The sequence below is a fragment of the Pleurodeles waltl genome, chromosome 8, assembly GCF_031143425.1.
Source record: "Pleurodeles waltl isolate 20211129_DDA chromosome 8, aPleWal1.hap1.20221129, whole genome shotgun sequence".
Taxonomy (NCBI): domain Eukaryota; kingdom Metazoa; phylum Chordata; class Amphibia; order Caudata; family Salamandridae; genus Pleurodeles; species Pleurodeles waltl.
Window position 1 is genome coordinate 1,310,124,731 of NC_090447.1, and position 24,370 is coordinate 1,310,149,100.

General features: G+C 44.2%; 1 protein-coding gene across 4 annotated transcripts in view; it reads right to left on the bottom strand.

Moving 5' to 3' along the window:
• PARP4 (poly(ADP-ribose) polymerase family member 4) overlaps positions 1 to 24,370 on the bottom strand; it is a 1,744,976-nt gene that overhangs the window by 1,646,537 nt on the left and 74,069 nt on the right. For all 4 annotated transcript variants that reach the window (XM_069202293.1, XM_069202292.1, XM_069202291.1 and 1 more), the window contains exon 3: positions 11,380 to 11,581. In XM_069202293.1, the coding sequence (XP_069058394.1) occupies positions 11,380 to 11,581 (202 nt within the window). The remainder of the gene's footprint in view (positions 1 to 11,379; positions 11,582 to 24,370) is intronic.

Consider the following 24,370-nt stretch of genomic DNA (forward strand, 5'->3'; position numbering starts at 1 on the left):
GCGGCACCGGTTGGCCTCCTCTCTACGTGGCCCAATGTGACCAGGTCCGTCCTCAGACATCAGACACCAGGTCCCCTGGCATACAGGATGGGTCTTTGGGCCCATCCAACGGGCGATGGGCAGGCACGCCCGCGTCAATGTCCCTCCGGTCGTAGAGCTGGGGCATAGGAGGAACAAAGCAAAAAATGTCCTGCAGCCCGATTCATCTGCTGTTGGTGCGCCCCTCATTCTGGGGAGGCTGCTGGATATAGGCCGGGACCTGAGACCTAGCTGCCTGGTGTCAGGTCTTCCAGACGGCGGGTTGTGGGACAGGTGGCGGTAAGAAGGGGTATGGGCCCAACGGAGAACCCAGTTCGGGGATGGGTGGGGAGTGAGAGCATGAGTGCCCCGGGGGGGCTGGATAACCCTAGAGTCTCAGGCTCATCCATGGTCCCTGATGCCACAGGGCCTACGAGACTAGGTCCAGGTTGCAAAGCGCACAAGTGCCCCACTGCTCTCTGTCAGGTCACTGGTCAATGTTGGCGGCCTCCTGCCAGAGGACCGATGGTGGTAGTCATCTGCATGCCTCTGATAGGTTGAAATTATGGGCGGAGTATCTCAACCTGCTTTATTCGGAAGTCTATCTGCTGGAGCTTCACAGCCATGCAGCCATTATGGATGCCGGCCTGGCCATGCCACTTTTGTTGCCTCATTGTAATCAACTGGTTTTTGTCTCCAAATGAAACAGCCATCTTGAAATGTTGCTTTTTGTAAACACTGTTTCTGTAATTGGCACACAAGGTGTGTAAACACTGTTAACTCTCTATTTCCTCATTATTTGAATAAAAATAGAACAGTTATTGCTATAATGTTCAGTGACATGAAAATGCATCTAACATTTTTATAATGGCATTGCATTATTGACAAACTTGAATGAAGGACTGTGATACCTGTTAGAATCCTAGTCCTCCGACTCACTCTCTGCTGATAGGTAGAGAACACACGCATTATCAAGAGAGTATGAGGGGAAAAGATGATGAAAGAGTGATTGAGAGTGACTGACGGGTGCAAATTGGCTCAGTCACGGCAAATATATATTTTATTAAATGTATAAAACCATAGAAATTAATCCGTTATAGTTAAAGTTATTTCAAGTAACTACAACTCGCGCCCTAAGGTAACTAAGACTTGCGCCACAACCACCTCCCCAGGGCAATATAAAAAAAAAAAAACTGGGGCGGGGGGGGGGGGGATGGTGGAGGTGGGGGGAGAGGCACACAGCCCTCCCCCCCCCACCCGTCCAAGGGACCACCACCTACCCAGGACAACATAAAAATATATTGGGGGGGGAGGGGCGTGGACCCCACTTGTGCCCTGGGGACCAACACTTTCCCAGGGCTATATTTTAAAAGCTATGTGGGGAGGGCTGCTGTGCTACAAATAGCAGCTCCCTGCGTACGTGAGCAATATTTTCACAAAAACTCTGGTTTCAGCAACTGGGAGCGGTACAACAGCTCCTTCTTGCTGAAAGCAGAGTGTTTGCTTTTCCTTGGAAGCTGTGAGTAAGCTCCTGCCAAGCAAAAGCAAATCGCTATCTCCCAAAGGTGGGCACCTCGCCAGGTAGAAGGAGCTGGCCCTGGGCAGTAGTGGTCCCCAGGGCCATATATGGAGCCAGATGGGGGCATGTGCATACTGTTAAACTTGAGCCCTGGGAAGGTGCAACTCCCCCGGATTAATTTATTGAAATATTTCCCCCGAGTAGGTGGTTCCCAGGGAACTGTGGGGTCCACAGGACTCCCCTGTTATTCTAATATTGTCTTGCCGCACGGAGGTGGTGGGGGGGGGCCATGCCTCCTTCCCACGCATGCATGTTTTAAAATATTGCCCGGGGAGGTGGTGGTACCCAGTGCGCGGGGGAGGCTGAGTGGCCTCCCGCATACTATGAACAGTTAGTCCCGGGGAGGTGACGTTCCCCGGTGCCCGGGGGGTCAACAGGACACGCTCCTTTTTTCTAATATTATCTTGCCCTGGGGAGGAGGTGATCCCTGGGGCGCGGGGGTCATGGTGCTCCCCGCACATTTTTTAATCATAGCCTCACTAGGTGGTAGTCCCCGGGACTACTAAAACCCCTAAAAGGGGGGCCCTGTGTGCCCACCTCCTATTATCAGCCCACAATGCCCCCGCAACCTGGCCCGCCCGGGGGCCGAAGCATTTAGTAACGTGGAAGACCGCATTTTCAAATCACAGATAAATCTATGGATCAGGCGAAGATTATTTTGTGATTTTAAAAAAACATTATTTTTACCCATGGGACGAAGGCTAGGGGGTTATGGTAAACATACCCTGACATCTCTTCTTTTTATTTTTTTTTTATTTTTTATTGGGACTCTGCTGAAGTTGAGTCCCAAAATGGCTGCCAACCCTTCTTGTTTGAATTGTAGACAGCCAATCAGATATCAGCAGGAGATCTCCCTGAATCCGCAGCCCTCTATCTACACATTTCTTTTCCCTTCAATATCTTGAAAACTACTGAATGGATATACACTAAATAAATAAGGGTGATCTGCGGAACAAAATCTACCTTTTTGCCAAATTTGGTGTGATTCTGATCGACTGTTCGGCCTGCAGGCATGTCTAAAGAATCTATGGGAATTCATGGGAAAACACACTTTTTTTTTTAATCCCCACTTTTCTCTGCCCCAGCTTGACGGATGATCCAGAAATTTAGGAAAATGTCGTGAAGTTTCGCCAAACAGTTCCAAAGGTATATGCAAGTCAAAAACACTTTTTCTATGCAAACAAGGTCTTAACTACCTACTGGCAACCACCAGTGAATTGAGATTATCTTCAATAATCCTGGTCTGGTTTAACAAAAATAGGCAGCACAACCAGACTCCAAACCAATTATATTGTATTTCATCTCATTCTCCAGTGCAGGAAACAACACAAGCGGCAACGCGTCTCGGCCGGTGCCTTTGACTGGCCATAGAGTTGCTGTCAATCCAGAGTGTTCTTAAAAGAAAACAATCCCCTCCTCCCAACAACAATAAATGACATAAAAAAAAAAAAAACACAACAGGAAACACCATGCAATATAATTGCTTAACAGTTGCTCCATATTGGAGAGAACCCCACAGAACACAAGCAACTAGACATCATACAAGATTATTGTTCAACGTGTTTCCTCTATGTTATATTACATATTCACCTTCACTCTTAACAACCTTCCTCTTGTTCTTTAGCATATCATTCCTTTGTTTCCAACCACATAATTTTCATTTATTTATTAGTTTAACATGCTCACATCTCTGTTATGAATTTTCTGAAATGAATATGCAGCCATATTACCAATCATACCTACTCCTATTCACTCTATTCAAATCATGTAAACCCGCTTTGACAGTCACAAGGTGCATGTGCCAATCATAAAAGTGTAAAACTTCATACTTCTGTGATGTATTAGTAATCAATATATGGAGCCCCAATATGTCCTACTTGTAAAGTACTAAGTCATGTTGATTTCTCTTAAGGTCAATGCATCATGTTACATTCACTATAACAGATTTGCAATAAACCATCACTATATTCTTTCTCCATTTTCATTAAATAACTAAGATCTTAAACACATTTCAATACACCACACTCTCAAAATCTGACTGTACAAAACTTTTACACCACTTGGGCATATAAAACCATCAATAAAGTATTCCTAAGGCACTCGTACCTTTTGGTTGTAAAGGCCACGCTTGCATCGTTCCCCTCGAACCAAACACAATATTCACTGGATTAAGTGTATTCATTATTTGTAAACATGTATACAAATGGTCCATTAAAGGCAAATCAGAGGAGTAGTCTTTTATGAGAAAAAAAGTACTCAATATCCTTGAAAATTATTTTTCATGACATACCTGTATATCATATCTCAATTGCTATCTCTTCTTATTTGAGGGAAAGGGGGGAGGGAAAAGGGGTGAATGTAAGAATACTATATACAATAAAGTGCAAAACACAAAGAGGCTCTACCTAGAACATTCAAGTGCAATACGCTGTTATGCACAAATTGCAATATTGTGCAAATAAGTGCAAGTACAACCATAAAGTGCAGTAATGTAAAACATGCTCCAGCCCAGGGCTTTGTACATTTATCCACTTGGGCTTTGTACATTTATCCACTTGATTAGTCTGCCCTGAGCTTTTGCACAAACCTAATTCAAGAATTCATCGTACGACAGTACCACTTGAGCAATCTCATAAAGAAGCCACTTGAAAGGTGTTAAACGGCAAATAAATCCTGGTTCATTATTGTGTGTTGAAAGCACCCCTATTGATTGAGGACTTCCCAGGACTGTGTTCTATTGAACGTCCCTGTGCAAAACAAAGAGAAGCACTGCCTGCAACATTAAAGTGCAATATGCAATTACGTGCAAACAGTAATGATGTGCAACGTGCAAATAACTGCTACTACAACTATAAAGTGCAGGACATGCTTCAGTCCAGGACTTTGTGCATTTATACACTCATTTAGTCTAGCCTGAGCTTTTGCACGCATCTAGTCCAATAATTAATTATACAACAGTACCACTTGAGCAATCTCACAAGAAAATATCATACGAAAATCACTAGCAAATGTAAAACAGCAAATCCTGTTTCATCATATTGTGATGAAAGCCCCTCTGTATTGATTAAGGACTTCCCAGGACTATGTTCTATTAAACGTCCCTGAGATGGAATATCTGCTGTTAACATCCATACTCTGTTTATGCCTAGATAAACTTGTGCTACCTGCAACATTAGCTTTCTTTAAAGCTAACTCCTGATTGCCTCCTCTGGGTGATTTCCAAATTTCATGTATTCCATAGTAATACAGCTCGGACATATTTTTCCCTCATGACCTTCCCAGATATGTTTGGCCATGGCATAAACAAAATCCCTATTGGTGATCGCTTTCAAATGCTGTAAAATATGTAGTTTTAATTTATTGACAGTACTCGCTATGATTTGTTATCAGACATACAAAATGTCACTCACCCAGTGTACATCTGTTTGTGGCATGTAGTGCTGCAGATACACATGGCATGTATATATCACCAACTGGTGTTGGGCTCAGAGTTATACAGGTTGTTTTTCTTCAAAGAAGCTTTTTTCGAGTCACGGGATCAAGTGACTCCTCCTCTTGGTGATATATAGTAAGTAAAGAAGATGTCCATGAAATGTACATACCTATCTACATAATAAAGTACTACACCGGCTACAGGTTTCCGGGGAGGAAGGGGGGCGCTTGTGAATCTGCAGCACTATATGCCACGAACAGATGTACAATGGGTAAGTGACATTTTCCATTCAAAGGCATGTTTAGTTGCAGATACACATGCTATGCATAGACTGAAAAGCAGTCCCTCCCCTAAGTAAGCGGTGGCTAGCCTGCAGGAGTTGAAGTAGTTTGAAATAGTGTTTTTAGCACTGCTTGACCAACATTTGCTTGTTGTCGAGATAACACATCCACAAAGTAATGTTTAATAAATGTGTGTGGTGTGGACCATGTGGATGCTTTGCATATGTCTGCCACTTGTATATTTCCTAACAATGCCATTGAAGCTCTTTTCTTTCTAGTAGAATGTGCTTTAGGAGTTACTAGTAGTTGCCTTTTAGCTTTAAGATAGCAAGTTTAAATACACTTTACTATCCATGTGGCCAATCCTTGTTTGGAAATAGCATTACCCTTATGAGGTTGTGGGAAAGCCACAAAAAGTTCTTTAGATTTTATAAAATCTTTCATTCTGTCTATATAATACATGAGAGCACTTTTGAGATCAAGGGTGTGGAGAGCTCTTTCAGCAACTGAATCTGGCTGCGGAAAGAAGACTGGCAATTCCACTGACTAATTAACGTGAAATGGTGAAATCACTTTGGGTAAAAAAAATTGATTTGTCCTAAGTATTATTTTGTGTTCGTATACTTGGAAAAGGGGTTCTTCTAAAGTGAATGCTTGAATTTCACTTACTCTTCTTAAGGAAGTAACTGCTACTGGGAAAGCAACCTTCCGTGAGAGGAATTGAAGAGCGCAAGAATACATGGGTTCAAATGGTGGACCCATAAGTCTTGTGAGCACAATGTTAAGATTCCATGCAGGAGCTGGTGGAGCTGCAGGTGGAATAACTCTTTTAAGACCTTCCATAAAAGCTTTTATGACAGGAATTCTAAACAGAGAGGTGTGTTGTATGTTATGGAGGTAGGCTGATATTGCTGTTAAATGAATTTCGATAGATGAATATGCAAGATTTGCTTTCTGTAAATTAAGCAAATAACATGCAATTTCCTGTACTAATGGTTCAAGTGGATCAATGTTTTTAGGTTGGCAGTAATATGCAAAGTGTTTCCACTTATTTGCGTAGCACTGCCTGGTTGTAGGTTTAAGTGCTTGTTTTAGAATGTCCATACATTCTGATGGAAGCTGTAGGTATCCAAATTCCATGACCTAAGGAGCCAAATCACCTGGTTGAGCATACTGGGATTGGGATGTCTAATCTGACCCTTGTTTTGAGTCTAAAGATCTGGTTTGGTCTGTTTGGGAGCTTGTGATGTTGTACTACTGACAGATCCAATAGAGTTGTGTACCAGTGTTGACATGCCCACGTGGCAGCTATGTATATCAGTGAGGGAAGTGTGACAGATCTTATTGACCAGAAACTGAATTAACGGGAGAGGGGGAAAGCATAAGCAAATACGCCTGACCAATTGATCCATAAAGAATTGCCATTGGATTGAGGGTGTGTGTATCTGGACGCGAAGTTTTGGCATTTTGCGTTTTTGCTTGTTGCGAAAAGGTCTATTTTTGGTGTTTCCCACATCTGAAAGTAATACTGAATTATTTGTGGGTGAATCTCCCATTTGTGTATTTCTTGTTGCGTCCTGCTTAAGAGGTCCGCTAGCTGGTTGTGTATTCCTGGGATGTATTACCCTACCAGGTAAATGTGACTGTGAATTACCCATTTCCAAATTGTTTGTGTTAGAAGGGACAACTGGGTTGCGTGTGAACCCCTCTGTTTTTGCAGATAATACACAATTGTCATGTTGTCTGTCCTTATTAAGACTGTTTTGTGTATGATCTGTGGTTGGAATGCTTTGATGGCTAAGAACACTGCCAGCAATGCCAAGTGGTTTATGTGGTACGTCTGCTGGATTGAGTCCCATTCCCCCTGTTTTGTAAGATTGTTGAGATGGGCTACCCAGCCTGTCATTGATGCATCTGTGATGATTATGGTCTGCGGCACAGGGTCCTGAAATGGCCACCCTTTTGATAAGTTGGTATGATTCCACCATTGCAGAGAATTGTATGTTTGGCGGTCCAACAACACTAGATCCTGTAGTTGACCCTGTACCTGAGACCATTGTTGCGAGGGACACTGTTGCAGTGGTCTCATGTTTAGATGTGCATTGGGCACTACTGCTATGCAGGATGCCATCATTCCCAATAGCCTCATGATTGACCTGCAATTGGGATATGAGAGTGTGAAACCCTTGGATTTGTTGTGGATTTGGGTAAGCTAATGCTGACTGAGTGTTCAGAATTGCTCCTAGATAAGGTTGAACTTGTGCAGGCTGAAGGTGAGATTTCTGGTAATTGATTGTGTGCCCTAATTTGTGTAGGGTATCTATTGTGTATTGTGTGTGCTGCTGACAGTTTCGAATGGTGCTGACTTTTATTAACCAGTCGTCCAGATAAGGGAAGACATGTATGTACTGTCTTCTGAGGTATGCCCCAACTACTGATAGACATTTTGTGAACACCCTTGGTGCTGTTGTTACTCTAAAGGGTAGTACTTTGAATTGATAGTTCTTGCCCGCTATCACAAACCTTAAATACATGTGGTGTGCTGGATGTATAGGACTGTGTACGTAAATGCCCTTTAGATCTAATGCTGTCATGTAATCTTGTTTTTGTAACAAGGGAATGACATTTAGTAGAGTGACCATGTGGAAATGCTCTGACAGGATATATTGATTTAGAGGTCTGAGATCGAGAATTGGTCTGAGAGTGCCATCCTTTTTTGGTATGAGGAAATATAGAGAATATACCCTTCTCCCTTGTTGACTGATGGGAACCATCTCTATTGCACCTTTGAGTAGGAGAGATTCTACCCCTTGTTTTAATAGAGCAATGTGTTCGAGAGAAAGCCTGTGTGAACAGGGTCAAATGTTCGGTGGAGTGGAGATAAGGTCTAGGCAATAACCATTGCGGATATTTTACAGTTCCCATTGATCTGTTGTTATTTGTTGCCAGTGAAGATAGAAATATCTTGTATGCTGTTTGGGGATGCAGAGAAAATCACTGCTTTGATGAGGTGGAGGCACCTCTTGCAGCAGGGGATTTACCTCTGGATCTGAAAGTGCGTCCTCTATAAGAGCCCCTGGGATAATACTGTTGTCCTTGTTTTTGTTGGGACGTAGAGGCCTCTAAAGTTTGTGGCTTAAACCCTCCTTTAAATCGAGGTTTACAAAATGAGCCCAGAAAAGGGGTTGAATAACCAGCTCTCATGGCCTTTGCGGTCTCAGAATCCTTTTTTAACTTGTCAATGGTTGTAGCCACCTCCGGTCCAAAGAGTTGCTGCTTATCAAAAGGCATGTTATGGACCGCTTGTTGCATTTCAGGCTTAAAGCCTGAGGACCTCAACCAAGCATGTCTCCTAATTGTGATGTTGGTGTTTATTCCCCTTGCTGCCGTATCAGACGCATCTAGTTCTGATTGGATCTGATTATTAACAATGACTTGTCCTTTTTCCACTGCTTGTTGTGCTCTTTTCCGTTGTTCCTTATGGAGGTATTGCAGGAACTCCTGCATCTCGTCCCAATGTGCCCTGTCATACCTAGCTAAAAGAGCTCGGGAGTTAGCAATTCACCACTGATTTGCAGCCTGAGTTGCTACTCTTGCCTGCTGCATCGAATTTGCGGCTTTCTTTTTCAGGGGGAGGAGCATCCCCTGTGGAATGGCTATTTGCCCGTTTTATGGCTGCACTAACTACGATGGAATCTGTCTGGAACTGCTGTGAAACAAAAACTAGATCAGTTGGTTCCGCTTTATATTTTTTTATCTATTCTAGGTATTGATACCCTGGCCTTCACTGGTTCTTTGAAAATGTCATTGGCATGTTTTAACATACCCGGTAACATTGCCAAACATTGATATTGTTTGTGAGTTGAGGAAAGAGTGTCAAATAGAAAATCCTCTTCTATTGGCTCAGAGTGCATCTGTACACTATGATAGGCGGCTGCTCTGGAAATGACCTGATTATAGGCTGTGGTATCCTCAGGTGGAGATGGTCTTGTGGGATACAAAAAAGGATCATTGGGTGGGATTGGGTCAGTCATACATGTCCCATGGATCCATGTTGTAAATACTATCACCCATATAGTCCCCATGTGAAGAAGCATGAGATTGTGTGGGTGAAGTAGGTGGTGGTGGAGTATGAGGTGGTGGAGAAGAGGCAAGATAAGGTGAATGCGGTGGAGAGAGCTGTACAGTCTTTGGCTTCTTTTTATGTTTAAAGATTTTCACCAGTAAAGGGCCAGTATCCAAACTCTCTTGGAATGCTAGTTTCCTTTTTGTAATTAGAGATGGAGAGGCATTAATCTTCCCAGTCTGGATTTGAATCCTCCTTTGTTTTTGGTCCATGACCTCAAGAATGGGTCTAATGTCTGTTTCATCTGCCTCCTGTTCTAAAGAAGAAACCTGTTTTCTACTCCCTAACGAATGCTCCGAAAGCTTGGTGGGAGCATGCTTAATACTGGCTGGAAAAGTGGTCTGTTCAGTAGGGTAAAGTGTTTTCAGCTCCAAAGAAGGGCTCTGATGTTTCAACTCCAAAGAGGAGCGTGGATGTTTCAGCTCCAATATGGTATGCAGCCGTCTCGGTTCCGAAGTGGAAGCCTCCATCTTTCGACTCAATGCCGAAACAGATGTGACAGTTTGTTCGTGGGAGTTTGTTTCGGCACCGAACGCGAGGGTCGGTCGACGATCTGTTGTTTTCGGGTCGACCCACGGCCAGCAAGCAGTGGTAGACGCAGGGCCTTCTGTGATTTCTTAGTTTGTTTTTGATGGAAAGGGGCTGGTGTTCTCACGTACTGCGCCGCAGGGAATACCTGCTTATCCTCATCTGAATCTCGGTCGGAGTCAGAGTCTCGAATGGAGACTGCAGTCTGTGCCTGTTCCTCACCAAAGATGTCGGGCGTTTGTTCAGTGAACCTCGACGCCATCTATAACTGCCTTGCTCTTCGAACTGGTAAAGTCTTCTTTGATCGAAAGGACCGACACGTCTTGCAGGTCTTTTCTTTGTGGTGGGGAGAAAGGCAGAGGTTGCACACCGAATGCTGATTGGTGTAGGGGAACTTGGCGTGGCACTGAGGACAGAATCTAAATGGAGTCTGATCCATAATCCTATGGTGCAGTAGGCCCTAAAAGGCCAGAGAAGAGCGCGGGCGCCCAAAAGGGCGTTTAATCAATCCCGGCGCTACAATTGGATCGAGTGTAGTCAGAAACACGTTCGAAAACGATACCACCGTTAAGGAAAAGGAAAGAGAAGTTCAGATAGTACTGAACTGAAAGTACCGGAGCGAGAGGGAACCCGTCTGAACCCGAATGCAGAAAGAAAACAATCTAACAAAGGACTCAATGCCCATGCGCACTATCACCGAGAGGAGGAGTCACCCAATCCAGTGACTCGAAAAAAGCTTCTTCGAAGAAAAACAACTTGTAACACTCCGAGCCCAACACTAGATGGCTATTTACGCATAGCATGTGTATCTGCAGCTACACATGCTATTGAACATATATATATATACATATATATATATATATATATTAAAGATTAAGCATGATAGTTACTTGAGATAACTACAACCGGTTGATTTCTGTGGTTATTAGGGATTTAAAATGTTACGCTGTTACTGAACATTTCACCTAACTATAATGTTACCTTAATCTGTAACACGGCCGGGTTGGAGAAACCTTAGTGTGCATGTGTGTTTGGCTGGCCTGAGATGGCACTTAGTGCACAGAGTCCACTCCCCCTCCCTTCTGGCCCTTCCCATGGCCCAGCCCGGCCCATCACTGCACATACTGCTGGCTTAGCCAGCAGCTGTAAAATAAAAATAATGAAATATTTTTTTATTTTACAGCTGCTGGCTCTTAGCCAGGGGGCAATGCTCCTCCGTCATTGCAGAGGAGTCGCCACTGCACACATTGTTCAATGACGTTTCAAAAATGACCAAAAGTGTATAGTTCTTTGCTTGTTTTCTCTTGATACCTACATCTAAATATGCAAAATCTATTAGGTCTAACTTAAGTGACAGCAAAGTTTAGCAGACTGCTGTTGCTAAAATATATTCTGATAATTGAGGTTCTCTTACCTTGGGTAGGGGTCTTGTTCTTGGCGACTACTTCACATGAGGTATCAAGCTTTTCAGGAAGACTTTTATCACAGGAGCCAGTAATCTTATTAGCTAAATTCATGATGAAATCAATGCCTACAATGGGGATGTGATTCTTCTTGATGTTTTGTTGGTGACGAGACGTTAATGCATCAGCATTTTCTGCAATGACGTGAGTACACTACAGTAAAGATAGGGGATATAATGATAAAACAGCATTACAGTAGGCCAATCTGCCCGAATATAAGCAATCTAGTCTTGTTCAGACATACTGCAGTACCAAAGTTTTTCTAATATAAAACAACAAAAAGGCACACGCCTAACCTTTCATTTTTGTGAAAACAAAAATTCTGACCTGCAAGCTAATCATGAAAGAAGTAAGAAAAATATCCTCAAAGAACACCATAGTAGCCAATTGATTGTACATTTCTGGCAGATTGAGACTTTCCAGGAGTGAGAACTTGCTTCTTGGAAACCCCAAAATGTAGAACTTCTAAAGCAATCCATTTCTGGCTCTTTTACTACCACCTTGAACTCTCTCCCTCCGCATTTAACTCCTTTAGTGAGGGCACTGGCTGCTGGATGACACCCGCACTACCTTCCCAGTGCGTCCGTCGGCCAACAGTGGAGAGGGCATGAAGGAAACCTCTGGTGCTCACACCAAAGCGCTCCGTCCCTCTTCTAATCTCCCTTTAGGGGGATTTTAACCACGCCCATGCCACGTCAGTTACTTATATTGGTTTGTGGGCTTGCCTTTTAAAATCCGCTTGTTTTCATTCGTTAAAGGCATGCATACGTCATGCCTTTTCCAGTGTTTAGACCTCCTCGAGAGCACCTGTAAAGTACAGGAAACCTACGAGGCTCTATGTTTTCCGTGTGGTTTCTGGACTACTTTTTCTCTTTACTCCGCAGCGCGGTCACGCTGTGTTTTACACAGCGCTATCACTCTTGTTTTTTTGTTTTTAATTTAATGTGGCAAGAAAAGTCCGATTAGGCATTTACAACGCTAATAGCTGTAACTCGATGTAATGCGAGACCCATTGCATTGCAAATGCTTGTTTTAATGGGAGGGGACAAAGCTGAATCACTTTTTCTTCTTCCCTGTGGTGTGCTGACAAAACAGATTCCACACAGGAGCGACAAGGGGCAGCAGGTGAGTGTTCTCTCCCGCTCCGGTGAGATATTTAGTCCAAAACGGCCTCCCCAAGTTTTAGAGAGACATCCTTAGAAAGTGGAGTCCCCCCCTTTCCAAGGATGCTTTCCTCAATCCTTATGGATTCTAGTCACGCTGTGATGCATGAGCAGGAAACCACTAGACACAAGGGACTGTCTGTTTTCCATTGAGGAATCGAACAAACTCACCCCCAGGGGGGTAAATAAAATATTTTAGTTGCATGTTACCCCATGATTACCCCCACCAGGGGAAAACAAAATGACGTCCAAAAAAACATTTTACTGTGTTTGGTAGGTTCCCCCCCCCCCCCCCCCCACATCCCCCCCAAGAGATGGGCCATTCGCCCAGAGAGACACATACATTAATATGGATATATGTTTTCTCGTCAGAAAACAAATTAACAGCAAACATGTTTTTATTTTGCTTGTGTTTGAGGTGCCAGCTTCCTCTAAGAAATTGGTTGACCTCCCCCCCCCCCCCCACACCAGATGGGGCAAATAAATAAATACTGATGTATAGTTTCCCCTCAGGGGCATGATTGCGCCCCAAGGAGAGCACTATTGTGCCTTCCAGAGAAAAACAAATGGCAGCCATTATTTTCTGTTGCTTGGCAGGGGCAATGAAACATGCTGGAGTCCCCCCTCACCCCCTCCTTTTCTGGAGCCATTATTATTTATTGAGAGCTATGCTTGCCCCGAGGGTTGCAATTGTGCCACCGGGGGGGAAAAACGGCCATAGTCCACTGGATAACCAGGTAGTGTGATGCCCCATGTAAGGGTCAACTGAAAAGTGCCCCAATGTTGAAATGCAGGCTACTTTTGATTTTACTATAATAAATAAGGACCAGAATGACAAAGACTCTGCACCATGTTTGTGTATTTTCCTCCACACAAACCCAACGCAAAATCCTTGTTGGAATTTTACAGAGCAATGCAAACGGTTATTTGTGCTGCTTTGTAAAAAAAAAAAAAAAAAAAAAAAAAAAAATGTAATTAGTGCTTCGCGATACCTTGCGTTAGTTTGTTTCTATGAATATTTAGAGGTGACCCAGAGGGAATGAAGAATTCAAGGAAATGCGTTAGGGCTCAGTCGTTTGGTGAGGGAGAAAGACATGGAAAATCCCTAGCAGCTTCGCTATGGTCAAGCAACCACGGACAGCCAGTAACTTTAATTACATACAAGACAGGGAGGGAACATTGCTCCAATAATTCAGGTATTCAAAGCATACTTCAATGAGCTTACACGCATGGGGCTCTATACTCACATCGCAGATAGCAAAATATCTGGACAACGCAGCCAAAGGTTGTATAGGTAGTGTCCAACACCAGTTCCTGCAGAAACTATGTACGCTTGATGAAAGTCAGAAGCAAATCACTGGGTTCACCATGTGCAAACTGCAGACTGTTGGGCTGCCACCGAGTTCTTTAAGTGCTATGCAAAGGTACTAACCCAACACCTATTGACCCTATTTGAGGAGGTACGTAACACATGCCGCCTCCTACAGTGCATGAGGCAATATTCCTGAAATTGCTGAAACAAGGTAAATCGGCCATACTATTTAGAAAGGGGCTACCATACAAATTCATAGATTAGATTCAAGTCCTATACTTTTCCCCTACAGCTACACTAGGAATCAATAGTTGTTGCTGATCATCCCCCTACTGTATTCTCCTAAGGTGTGAGACCGAGGTGCCCTTGGTCTCCAATCTTAACCCCACTGGTTGTGGAACTACTGGCCTGTAGGCTTAGGCAACACATCGCGGATCATGTGCACTATACTAGTCGGCACGTCCTAATATCACTGAATGGCACTGTACATCAGAAGTCCTAGAGAATGCCTTAACGCACTCTTGTGAGAGTATGTTCCCTCTTACGGATGGAGCAGTCCGATTTGTGCGGGACTCTCCCCTACACTGGTGTAACCAATTACTTAAATATTTGGGGACAAGTTACACCATGACATGGACACCGTTATTAAAGAAAACCATGACTACTGGTTGACAGAATTAGAGAGCAGATCTCTTAACGCTTGTTCTTGCCACTATCACTGGCTGGCCGTAAATCGTAATAATCCCTAAATTGCTTTATATGTTCATAAGCGTCTCTTTGCCACTCATCAAATGCTTCTTATGTCAGATTCGTACATAACTACTTCCACTTACGTAGGCTGGCAAACGATCTAAAATAGGGTGGGAAACACTGACAGTGTCATTCCATCTGTGGAGGGTCGCGGGGTGGAGGGGTGGGGAGGGGGGGGGGGGTAAGGGTTGTAGTGAGGTCCACACTTTATTATCTTTGCATTCAGGCGAGCTTGGCGCATTATTGGTTTCACCTCATCCCTTGTTTGTCACATCTTACAGTGTGTCAGCCGGGCACTGTTACAGGCGTTGACTAGCACACCCTTACCACAAAACACACTTAATATGGCAACAACAGCAAGGATTGTTGGAGTCCTGTACAACCCATCCCTACCTTTTCACCATCCTTTGTTGTTGCCAGTAATATGAGAGCAAAGCACGATATCGTAGCTAGCTGACCGAGGCATACGTTACTGTGGAGACGTAGATGAAAACAATCAATTCATTCATCGAGATTTATATGCTTGGTGCGCGCCAACGGGCACGTTTCTATTCTACCGGCTCCCAGGGCTTCTGTTCTGCAGTCCCTAATGAACCAGATAACTGTCCAGTATTGCAGACATTATTAACCAACAACCTCTACAAAGCTATTGCTCTCTAGGCTATATCATGAAGTGTCCACCCAGGGAAAATCCATGGGAGCTAGTTGGGAGGAGGAAACGGGCCTGGAGTTGGGAAGTTGATGTAGAGATTCTGCTATGCGCAAAGGGCTTGATCTCTCCAAGTAGTAGACTACGTATTGTGCACTATAAGTTTCTGCAACGGGCACACTACACCCCGAAATCCCTATGGAGACGGCCTACGAGAGGACTCTAGTTGCTCTAGGTGCGGGAAGACTGAGGCAGAATTTCTGCTCATTCCATGATCTTGCAGTAGTGTGCAAGGGTACTGGAGGAAGGAGGTGGCTGTTCTACCCATATAGACCGAATGTGATCTGCCACTGGATCCAAGGGTTAGAATCGTGGGGTAGGAGATCACTGTTCCACAATCTTGTCTCACTTCCCTGGTGCTATCACTGGCCAAGAGACTGGTGGCCCACTGCGGGGGGAGAGGAAAATCCCTCAAGTACAAGCATTGGATTGACTCCCTTACGTATTGCAGTACGAAAATGGAACTCAATTCTAAATTTATGCCATTTACATCCAGGCCTAGATTAATATGAGGTACTTTGAGGAACATCTTGCTAGCTGACGCCCGCGAAGACCAGATGTGACGCATGAAATGGATGGAACCATTTACCCATTACGAGAGCATACAGGAAATTAATTGACACACGTGTATTCTGGGCCGCAAAAAACAAGTACTGTCCAAAGTCAGCATACCCTTAGGACACCAACAGCAACTGTCTAACTGCAGCTGTGCTATGATTACTGTATCTGTGCTAAATGATGGTCGTGATGAGAAAAGGCTGGCTAACAATGCTTTCCTGGCCCATGATTTGGAAATGCGCGGCCAAATATAACTCACTGTGTCGCTACACATGCCCGGAATTTTTTTATTTGCTTTCTGAAACACTCTAAATTAAATGAAAACAAAGGAACAGAATGGAACGTGTATGTGTCGGTGAGAGATGACCTGATCAAAAGAATTCTGGCTTCAAAACTGACACCAATGCTGAGCCATCAGTACAAAGCAATGACGTGGGAGTGAAATTATTTGATTTTGTGGCGGAACAATCTGAGACTTTCAAAGCACTTTAGGATCCTTAAAGAATTATGTACATAAGATAAATTAAAGTCTGAATGAAAACCTGTGGTTAGTAAGGTATGCACCACTCCGATCATTCCTCTCCTGAGAGAAGCAGGCGGTAAGGAACTAGAAAAGCTGTGTGCATCTAAGATGAATGAGCACTATTTTACTTGCGTCTTTGGCGATTCCAAGAAAACAGGATGTGGTCATATGTTTGTTTGTTGCCTTGCGTGACCTGAACAAGTGTGTTGTAGTAGGTGGTTGCCCACCGTCCATAACTGGAGATCTGATCTCTCTTTTAGAGGGAGCAAAAATCTTCACTACCATAAATTTGACACCTGCATAGCTTCATATTTCTTTCCATGCATAATCTAGAGACGTAACCGTGTTCCTTCTCCTAACAAAATCATTAGACTTCTGCAGAAGCCAATTACTCTGTTTTCTGCTGTCGCTGAGAGCTCAGGTGAGCACATTGGGTGGTAGGTGTGAAAGGTCGTTTTCCCAGGATGATGTTCTGATTTGTGGTAGTGTTTTGGTTTTACACAGATTGAATTCCTTGTTTTTTGAGTATGGCCAACAAAGCAAAGGCAAAAACAAATGCAGCATGAAGGAGACTACTATACAATTGCCAGTATCAAAGAACAAAGACAGCTATTATTCTTTTTAGAAATGCCTGAGTTTTATGCAAAATTCACAGAGGTATTTGTAAGTAAAACTGGAGTTCTAATATGATTAAGGAAAAGGAGATGAATCTGCATCTAATTTAATGTACTATAGTAACAGAAGTGAGCTGCAGAGGTTTAGGGGCCGGTTTGACTCAATGTGTCGATGGCAAAGATAATACTCTAGCATTTACTGGTAAAGCAGTAAGAGGGCTAGTAAAAACTATTCAGTTATTGAAAAAGAAGTACTAGCTGTTGTGTGGGTTATTAATAAGTTCAGATGTTTTGCAGTGAAGTACGGGATTCACAATTTTGACAGATCATAAATCACTGAAAGAAATGCTCACCAAGAAGGGCACAGATGTTGCATCAACAAGCATATGTAAATGGGTAGTCTAATTACAAGAACACATTTCTGATATACATTAACGTGCGTGGGCAAAATAAAACTAGAGAGGCTGATTGTTTAAACTAACAGAGAAAGAGAAATGTTCTGGATGTAGCAAGAAAAATCTAGAGGAACAAGAAAATGAACAGGTTTGTGTAACAGCGGTGTGTAGGTGCTGGCATAGAAGAGCGGGTTGAGAAACTAGAGAAGAGTGCATATATACAAGTGGGATCGATCGCCAACAGTGATGTTATGAGTAAAAGCAATGTAAGCAAGCATGTAGGACATACTGGTTCAAGAAGGATGAACGTTCTAAGGAAGATAACATGATTTTAAGAGGCACAGGATTATCAACACCTGTGTGCACTAGGTAGAGGCTGATGGGAATAAGCACATTTTTGGTATCAGGCATTTCAAAACTAAGGAGAGTCAAAGGTCTAAATTTTGGTAGCCTTAGTTGGAGTTGGATGTTTAGAAATTTAGTGGACTATAGTGCTAGTGACAAGGCTAGTAAGTGTGGGCACCTTCCATGATTTGTAGAAAATATCCGTAGCTGCCCTGGGGAAATAGCTTTCAATATAGCACGACCAATCACAGGGAAGTTAAGAAACCTTACATTTTAGTTTTGTTAGACATTTTCTCTAGACTGGTTGAAGTTCAGTGTGTAAGTGATGTAATAAGTGAAACTATAATAACATTATTGGATGGCAGAATGCCTATATTCCTGCTCAATGACAATGGTGTGCAGTGTACCACAAACAAAATGTCAAATTTCCTCAAGATTAGAAGACTAAAACATAAGAAAAATGCAGTATCACCCAAAAACAAATAGCCTTATAAACAGCTTCAATTGTGTTACCAAACAGTGCAAAGGGGGAAGAAACTGGAAGGAGTTCTTACGGGAAATGGGAAAACACCTTTCAACTTGTTTAAATGAGAAAGCACTAAACCCAATGTTTTTCATGGAACGGTGAAATAGAATAAAGGTAAGGTAGATAGGGATCTTGAGGGCATGTGGAGGAAAAGGGAAATGATCAGTCAAAGGAAAAGAAAGCAAGGATTTGACTTAAGGAAATCAGTGATAGAGCTTCCTGTGTAACGGTTACCTTGGCCAAGTTGGAGTAAAACAATATTTTTTAAACCATTTAAAATACTGAATGTTTTCAATAATGCAGTCAAAACACAAGATGGTTGCATATGGAATATTAATAATGTAACCTCTTGCCAACTGGGTCTAATGAGAGTTGTTCCAGCGTATCTTCTTCCTCAGGCAATTCCTCAACAAAAGAATAAAGCTTGATTACCTTTAATATTTTATACTGAGCTAATATTAAATTACTTGAAATTTGTGGGTTTTGTAATTTTGTTTTCCATACTTTTAATTTCTACAGCATTTTCCCTTTTTCTTCTCCTACATTTAGGAGTGCAAGCCAATAAGGGCTGGTGTAATTGGTTGATGATTGTTTCTGGAAAGGGAGGGAGATGCCTGGTATTGAGTTACTTGCTAACAAACCATTATTAGAACTATGAAAAGAACGGGCAACATATTCAGATCTAAACATTGGTGAACCAGAGGAAGAGTTACGCCTTCCTTATCTCATGTGGTATATAAACGCTGATTATGCCAGACAAATGCCAATGTGGTGTCAGAGGAAAAATTACACTTTTCCCCAGCAATATCATGAACTTCCATGTTATGTTGTGCAAAATTATTGACATGTTAATGCTGCTAAAGCCTAGCTGATTTTATCGCTATACTCGAACTAGTGAATTTCTGATGAATGAAGCGAATTAATTATCTGCTCTATTTGAATGATAAAAAACGGGTAGAAAAGGGCCCATTTTGGCACAGTTACCACCCACACTCTTTTTGTCTGATAACTGATGCTAACTTGACTAAGTGTGTGCTGGGATCCTGCTAACCAGGACCCAGCACCTATGTTTTTCCCTAAACTGTACCATGTTCCCACAATTGGCACACCCCTGCACACAGCTACGTTCCTTGTAAAAGGTACCAGTGGTACCAAGGGCCCGGGAAGAGTCCTAAGGGCCGCAGCATGTATTGTGCGACCCATCTCCAAACACATGCACATTGCTATTGCAGATTGTGTGTGTTGGTGGGGAGAAAAGGTAAAGTTGACATGGCATCCCTCTCTGTGTGCCATGCCAACAAACCACTGCCTTTGGCATTGGTAAGACACCACTATAGCAGGCCTATAGCCGTAAGGCAGGGTGCACTATACCACAGGTGAGGGCACAGCTGCATGAGCAACACACCCCTACAGTGTCTAAGTCAATTTTTAGGCATTGTAAGTGCAGTATGGCCATATTGAGTACAAGGGCTGGGAGTTTGTCATTACAAACTCCACAGCTCCATGATGGCTTCACTGAAGACTGGGATGTTTGGAAGCAAACTTCTAAACACGATAAACCCACACCGATGCCAGTGTTGAATTTATTGAAAACTGAACACAGAGGGCATCTTAGTGATGCCGCCTGTATTTCACCCAACCCTCTAGTGTGAGGCTGACCGGTCTGTGCCAGCCTGCCACTAACAGCAAGTTTCTGTCCCCGTGGGGTGAGGGCCTTTGTGCTCTTAGGGGTCAGGGAAAAAGCCTGCTCTGGGTGGAGGTGCTTCACACCTCCCCCTGCAGGAACAGCAGCAGCACTTAGTGGTGAGTCTCAAAGGCTCCTGCCTTTATTCTGCTGCATCAAGGCACTCCAGCTAGTGAAGATGACTGCCCCCTGGACCAGGCCCCAATTTTGTCGGCAGGTCCAGCATGAAAATTAGTAAACATCAGGAGAAGTGTCCACCCCAGTGGAGACCACCCCTAGGCTGCCCAAAGCTGAGGTGAACCCCTCCTGGCAGAATCCTTTAACTTGTTTTGAATGATGTTAACCAATAGGGTAAGGAATGCGCCCCTCTCCCCAAAAGGAGTGGGCACAGGAAGGGTGTAGCTACCCTCCAGGTCTGTAGACATTGGCTACTGCCCTCTGTAACACCCCTAAATCTAGTATTTAGGGCCACCCCTGAACTATGCTCTTCAGTCCTTCTTCTTCTTCTTTAAGGTTGCCAGGAGGTTGAAGAGCTGCACCCGCACAGAAAACTCCAAACAACAAATGACTTGGCCCCTGCCTTACCGGCTTGTCTGCAGCTTCAAGACTCCTGCTACAAGAAGGCGATGCATTCTGCAGGACCAGCAACCTCTACAAAGCCCCAGAGAACTGCCTGCCTACCCAAGGACAGCGGCCCTGTCCACAAAGAACCCTCCAAGAAGGACTCCAGACACTCCTGGATCAGCAAGTCCTGCCCACTCTGCGCCCTACACCCACAGCCCAAGCCCAGGTGGCCCATCGGTCCTGAGAAGGTCCCCAGGTGATTCCAAACATGAGTCCACCCTGGGTTGACCCCTCCTGACCAACACGATAACACCTGAAGCCCAAATCCAGAGGACCCCCTGACCACGACCATCTCCTGTGAAGACTTCCCGATGCCTAAAACTACCCCAGCACCTGCAGCCCACTGGCCTTGGGGAACCCAACCGATGGTCAAGCAATGTCCAGTGGGCTCTCTGCTTACCTTTCCAGCCACTGGTCTTCTTCTGGCGACTACCTGGCCCAAGCCTGCAGCCTCTTTGTGACCCCGGGGTTCCTCCACTTAAAAGTATTGGGCGCCCAACACTGTGTTTGCACCCTACACCGGTCACCCATGTGCTGCTGAGGGTGTGTTTTTGGTGCTGACGTGGCACCCCCGGTGCCGATTTAAACCCCCTAGGTGGTCTGTGCACTGAAGTCGCAGGTACTTACCTGCAAGCTGTTTCTTTCTAAGTGCCCCCCAATCTCCATAGGATTCCATTGGGCACCCAACACCAACTTCGACCTCAGCACCCGGCTGGCCCGTGTGGCTGGTGGGGCACCGTTGGTGTCTTCCTCAACTCTACCCTGTGGACACCCTAACACCCAAAGACTGGGATCGTAAGTCGAGTACTTACCTGCAAATTGTATTGTTACTTTTCTTCCCCTAGGACTGCATTGCTTTCTATAAGAAATTGCACTAATTGTCTTCTTTTGAAATTGAAAAGTAGTGCATTTGATATTTGAAAGTGATACACTCTTGAAACTGTACTTAACTGCAACAAGGATCCTCTTGCTTCGAAAAATAAAGTAACAAAGTATATTTTTTTATACATAAACATTGGCCTGGAGTTAGTCATTGAATGTGTGCCTCATTGCTTGACTGCGTGTGTACAACAAATGCTTAGCATTACCCTCTGATAAGCCTAACTGCTCGACAACACTACCACAAAAAAGAGCATTAGTATTATCTACTTTAACCTCTGTAAACCCTCTGGGGATCCACAGGAGTATGTGCACACTATACCTTACTTTGGTATAGTATAAACAGAGCCAGTTTCCTACGACATCTGCCTGGATAATCATCATGGGTGCCTATTCTCTGTTTCACTCCGCTGGCTCCAAACTAATCATTAGCCTTTTTGGTGGTTTTTATATTGCAAACAAAAATATTTCAGCACATGGCACTGAAAGCAGCTGATGACACTGATTTGTATATTGGCACCTGAGATGTTTACGTCTAGGGAAAGCGTGTCATGGTCTTATACCAGAAGTGTATAGAACTGTATCCCAGACATTCTGATCACTTGTTTACTAAAAAGGAAATAGTCAATATAAGGGATATCCACATCACCACGGGTCAATTAAACCCAGGCCATTTCTCAAAACCATTACTGTCTAATGAACCTGACTCATCTGATTTACTTCAATCTCAAGCCCTGTTGTTGTTCTCTTAGCATAGCTCCCAAGTTATGAGTTTTGGTTTGTGTGCTATCTGAGATTCCCAGGCTTCAGACTGCTGGGCAGTTGCATGGAGCTAACAACATCGTCTATGCTCTAGTTAATCTTCATCTCTGTCTAATAAATCATTAGTTTCATACTGAATTTGGGACTCTTGATTGAACTGTGTAGCTGATAGTTTGAGCACCCCAAGGAAATTTGCTGCTTAGCTCTGGAAAAGATTACCATAGCTCTGGGGATACTCGAAGTGCCTGTTCCTTGATGAGAAAAGGAAATAATTGTGTTATTATAAAGAGGTGGCATAGGAAGGGCTTCTATGAGTGAGGAGCTGTGAGCTTTCTCTTTTTTTGCTGGTAAAGTGTGGAAACTGTGACAGGTAGGTTATTAGACCTAAGCCCTCGCATCTATCTATCTTTCACAACAGCCCCTGTACAAGAAGGTGAAACTGATGGAGCTGTTGAGACAAGTAATGCTGGAACCTGTGTAGCAGAATCAGTCGGAATGGAGAGAGAGAGAGTGAGAGGGGAGGTGACTGCTGTTTTTCTATTCTTTTGATTAGTAGTATGGGTTGCTGTCTCTCTCTCTACTGCTCTTAAATCTTCATTTTTCACAAGTGCTTTGAGCCTTGCTTGCATTGTGTCAAATTAAAGGTTATTAGTACTAGAAAATCTAGGATTCCAGTTCCCCCAATCTCACTTGATTCAGTTTTCTAGTGGCAATACAGCTGACAAGACTGTAAGTTCACTTAGTTATTGCGCAGGACCAGCAGATAAGTCCATCTTTAAGTCTCTAGCAAGGGTTCTACAGATGAAAAGGAGATACATGGTGACAGAATTTCAGCTTTGCATAGGCTCTTTGCAGTCTTCTTTGGGCTCTTGCAAATGCTTGGGCTTCTCTACTTTCTCATGGGGTAGGATATGAGTTATTATAGCACCTGTAGAGTCAAAATGTTCCTGACAATAATTACTTTTAGCTCTTGAGATCAGGGGAGCAGGTAATGGAGTCTCTCCTGAAGAAAGAAAGGAAGTCTGAGATAATACAGTCAGACCGTGATGATGAGTGGTCCTTAGGAGGACCCCTGGGATTGTCTGCATTTTCTTGTGGGTCTCTACCTCTGCCTATTCTTTGCTTCTTAAGATCATTAGTGGCACCTCTAGATGAAGGATGTAGCTTGGGCTCCTTCACACAGAAGTCATAGAGCTATTTAGTATGACTCTTGTCTTTGCCAAGTTGTTAATTTTGCTAGGTTTGAGCTAATATAAAATTAATACTTGGGGGGGCGGACGGAAGGGGCGTGGCCACAATATGGCCGATCTGCAGCACTAGAAAAGTGCTCTCGGCCCCAGTATCTCAATCCTTGATTATCCTGCCGCCCCAAGCCCCTGCCGACCTGGTGGAATGGTTGAAGATGACTTCGGGATGAGAATGGGGGCGTGAGGAGCAGAAAAAAGAACTGTGATCGTGCCGCAGTGGAGCGCATGTGGAGAGCGCCTGACCCTAAGATGGCGGCCGCGATCAAGGCAGTGAACTGGGCTGATAGCTGCTGAACGCAGCACCAGAGCAGCGAAACCTAGGAGGAGGTGGCCCCGACGAAGAGATCGGCAGAGGTGAGGAGCTGGGTGCGATCTCTGAGCCGCGCCCCCATCGCCCCTTATGTAGAGCGAGAAGAGCTGGTGGTAGGCCCCCCCCCCAGGCCTGGAGACCCACGGAGGAGGCCTGGAGGCAGCAAGTGTGCAGCTTGGCGGAGGTGCCCCTGGTAGAAGACTAGCCTTGTGGTGGTTGGTGCTACAAAGGGAGTGGGGCATGTCTGCCCGGTGGACTGTCTGCTGACGTGGGCACCCTGGTTGCAAGACTCTGGTGCTTGCGGAGCTGCAACAGAGTTATAAGGGCATTTTAGGCCCACCGCTGGACCGAAGATATGAGTGCACGCACCCGGCCACAACGCTCTGGCTGGATAGCTCCACACTAGGATAAGGGACTGGCCGGTAGGGGGGGCAGTAGACTATGCCGCATAAAACGCTTGCGCTGATACAACTTGTGTTGGAATTTGTCTTGGAGTGGTTCAGTGAGGGCGAGCCTTTTAGTGACCCTGCTGCGGTGAGGG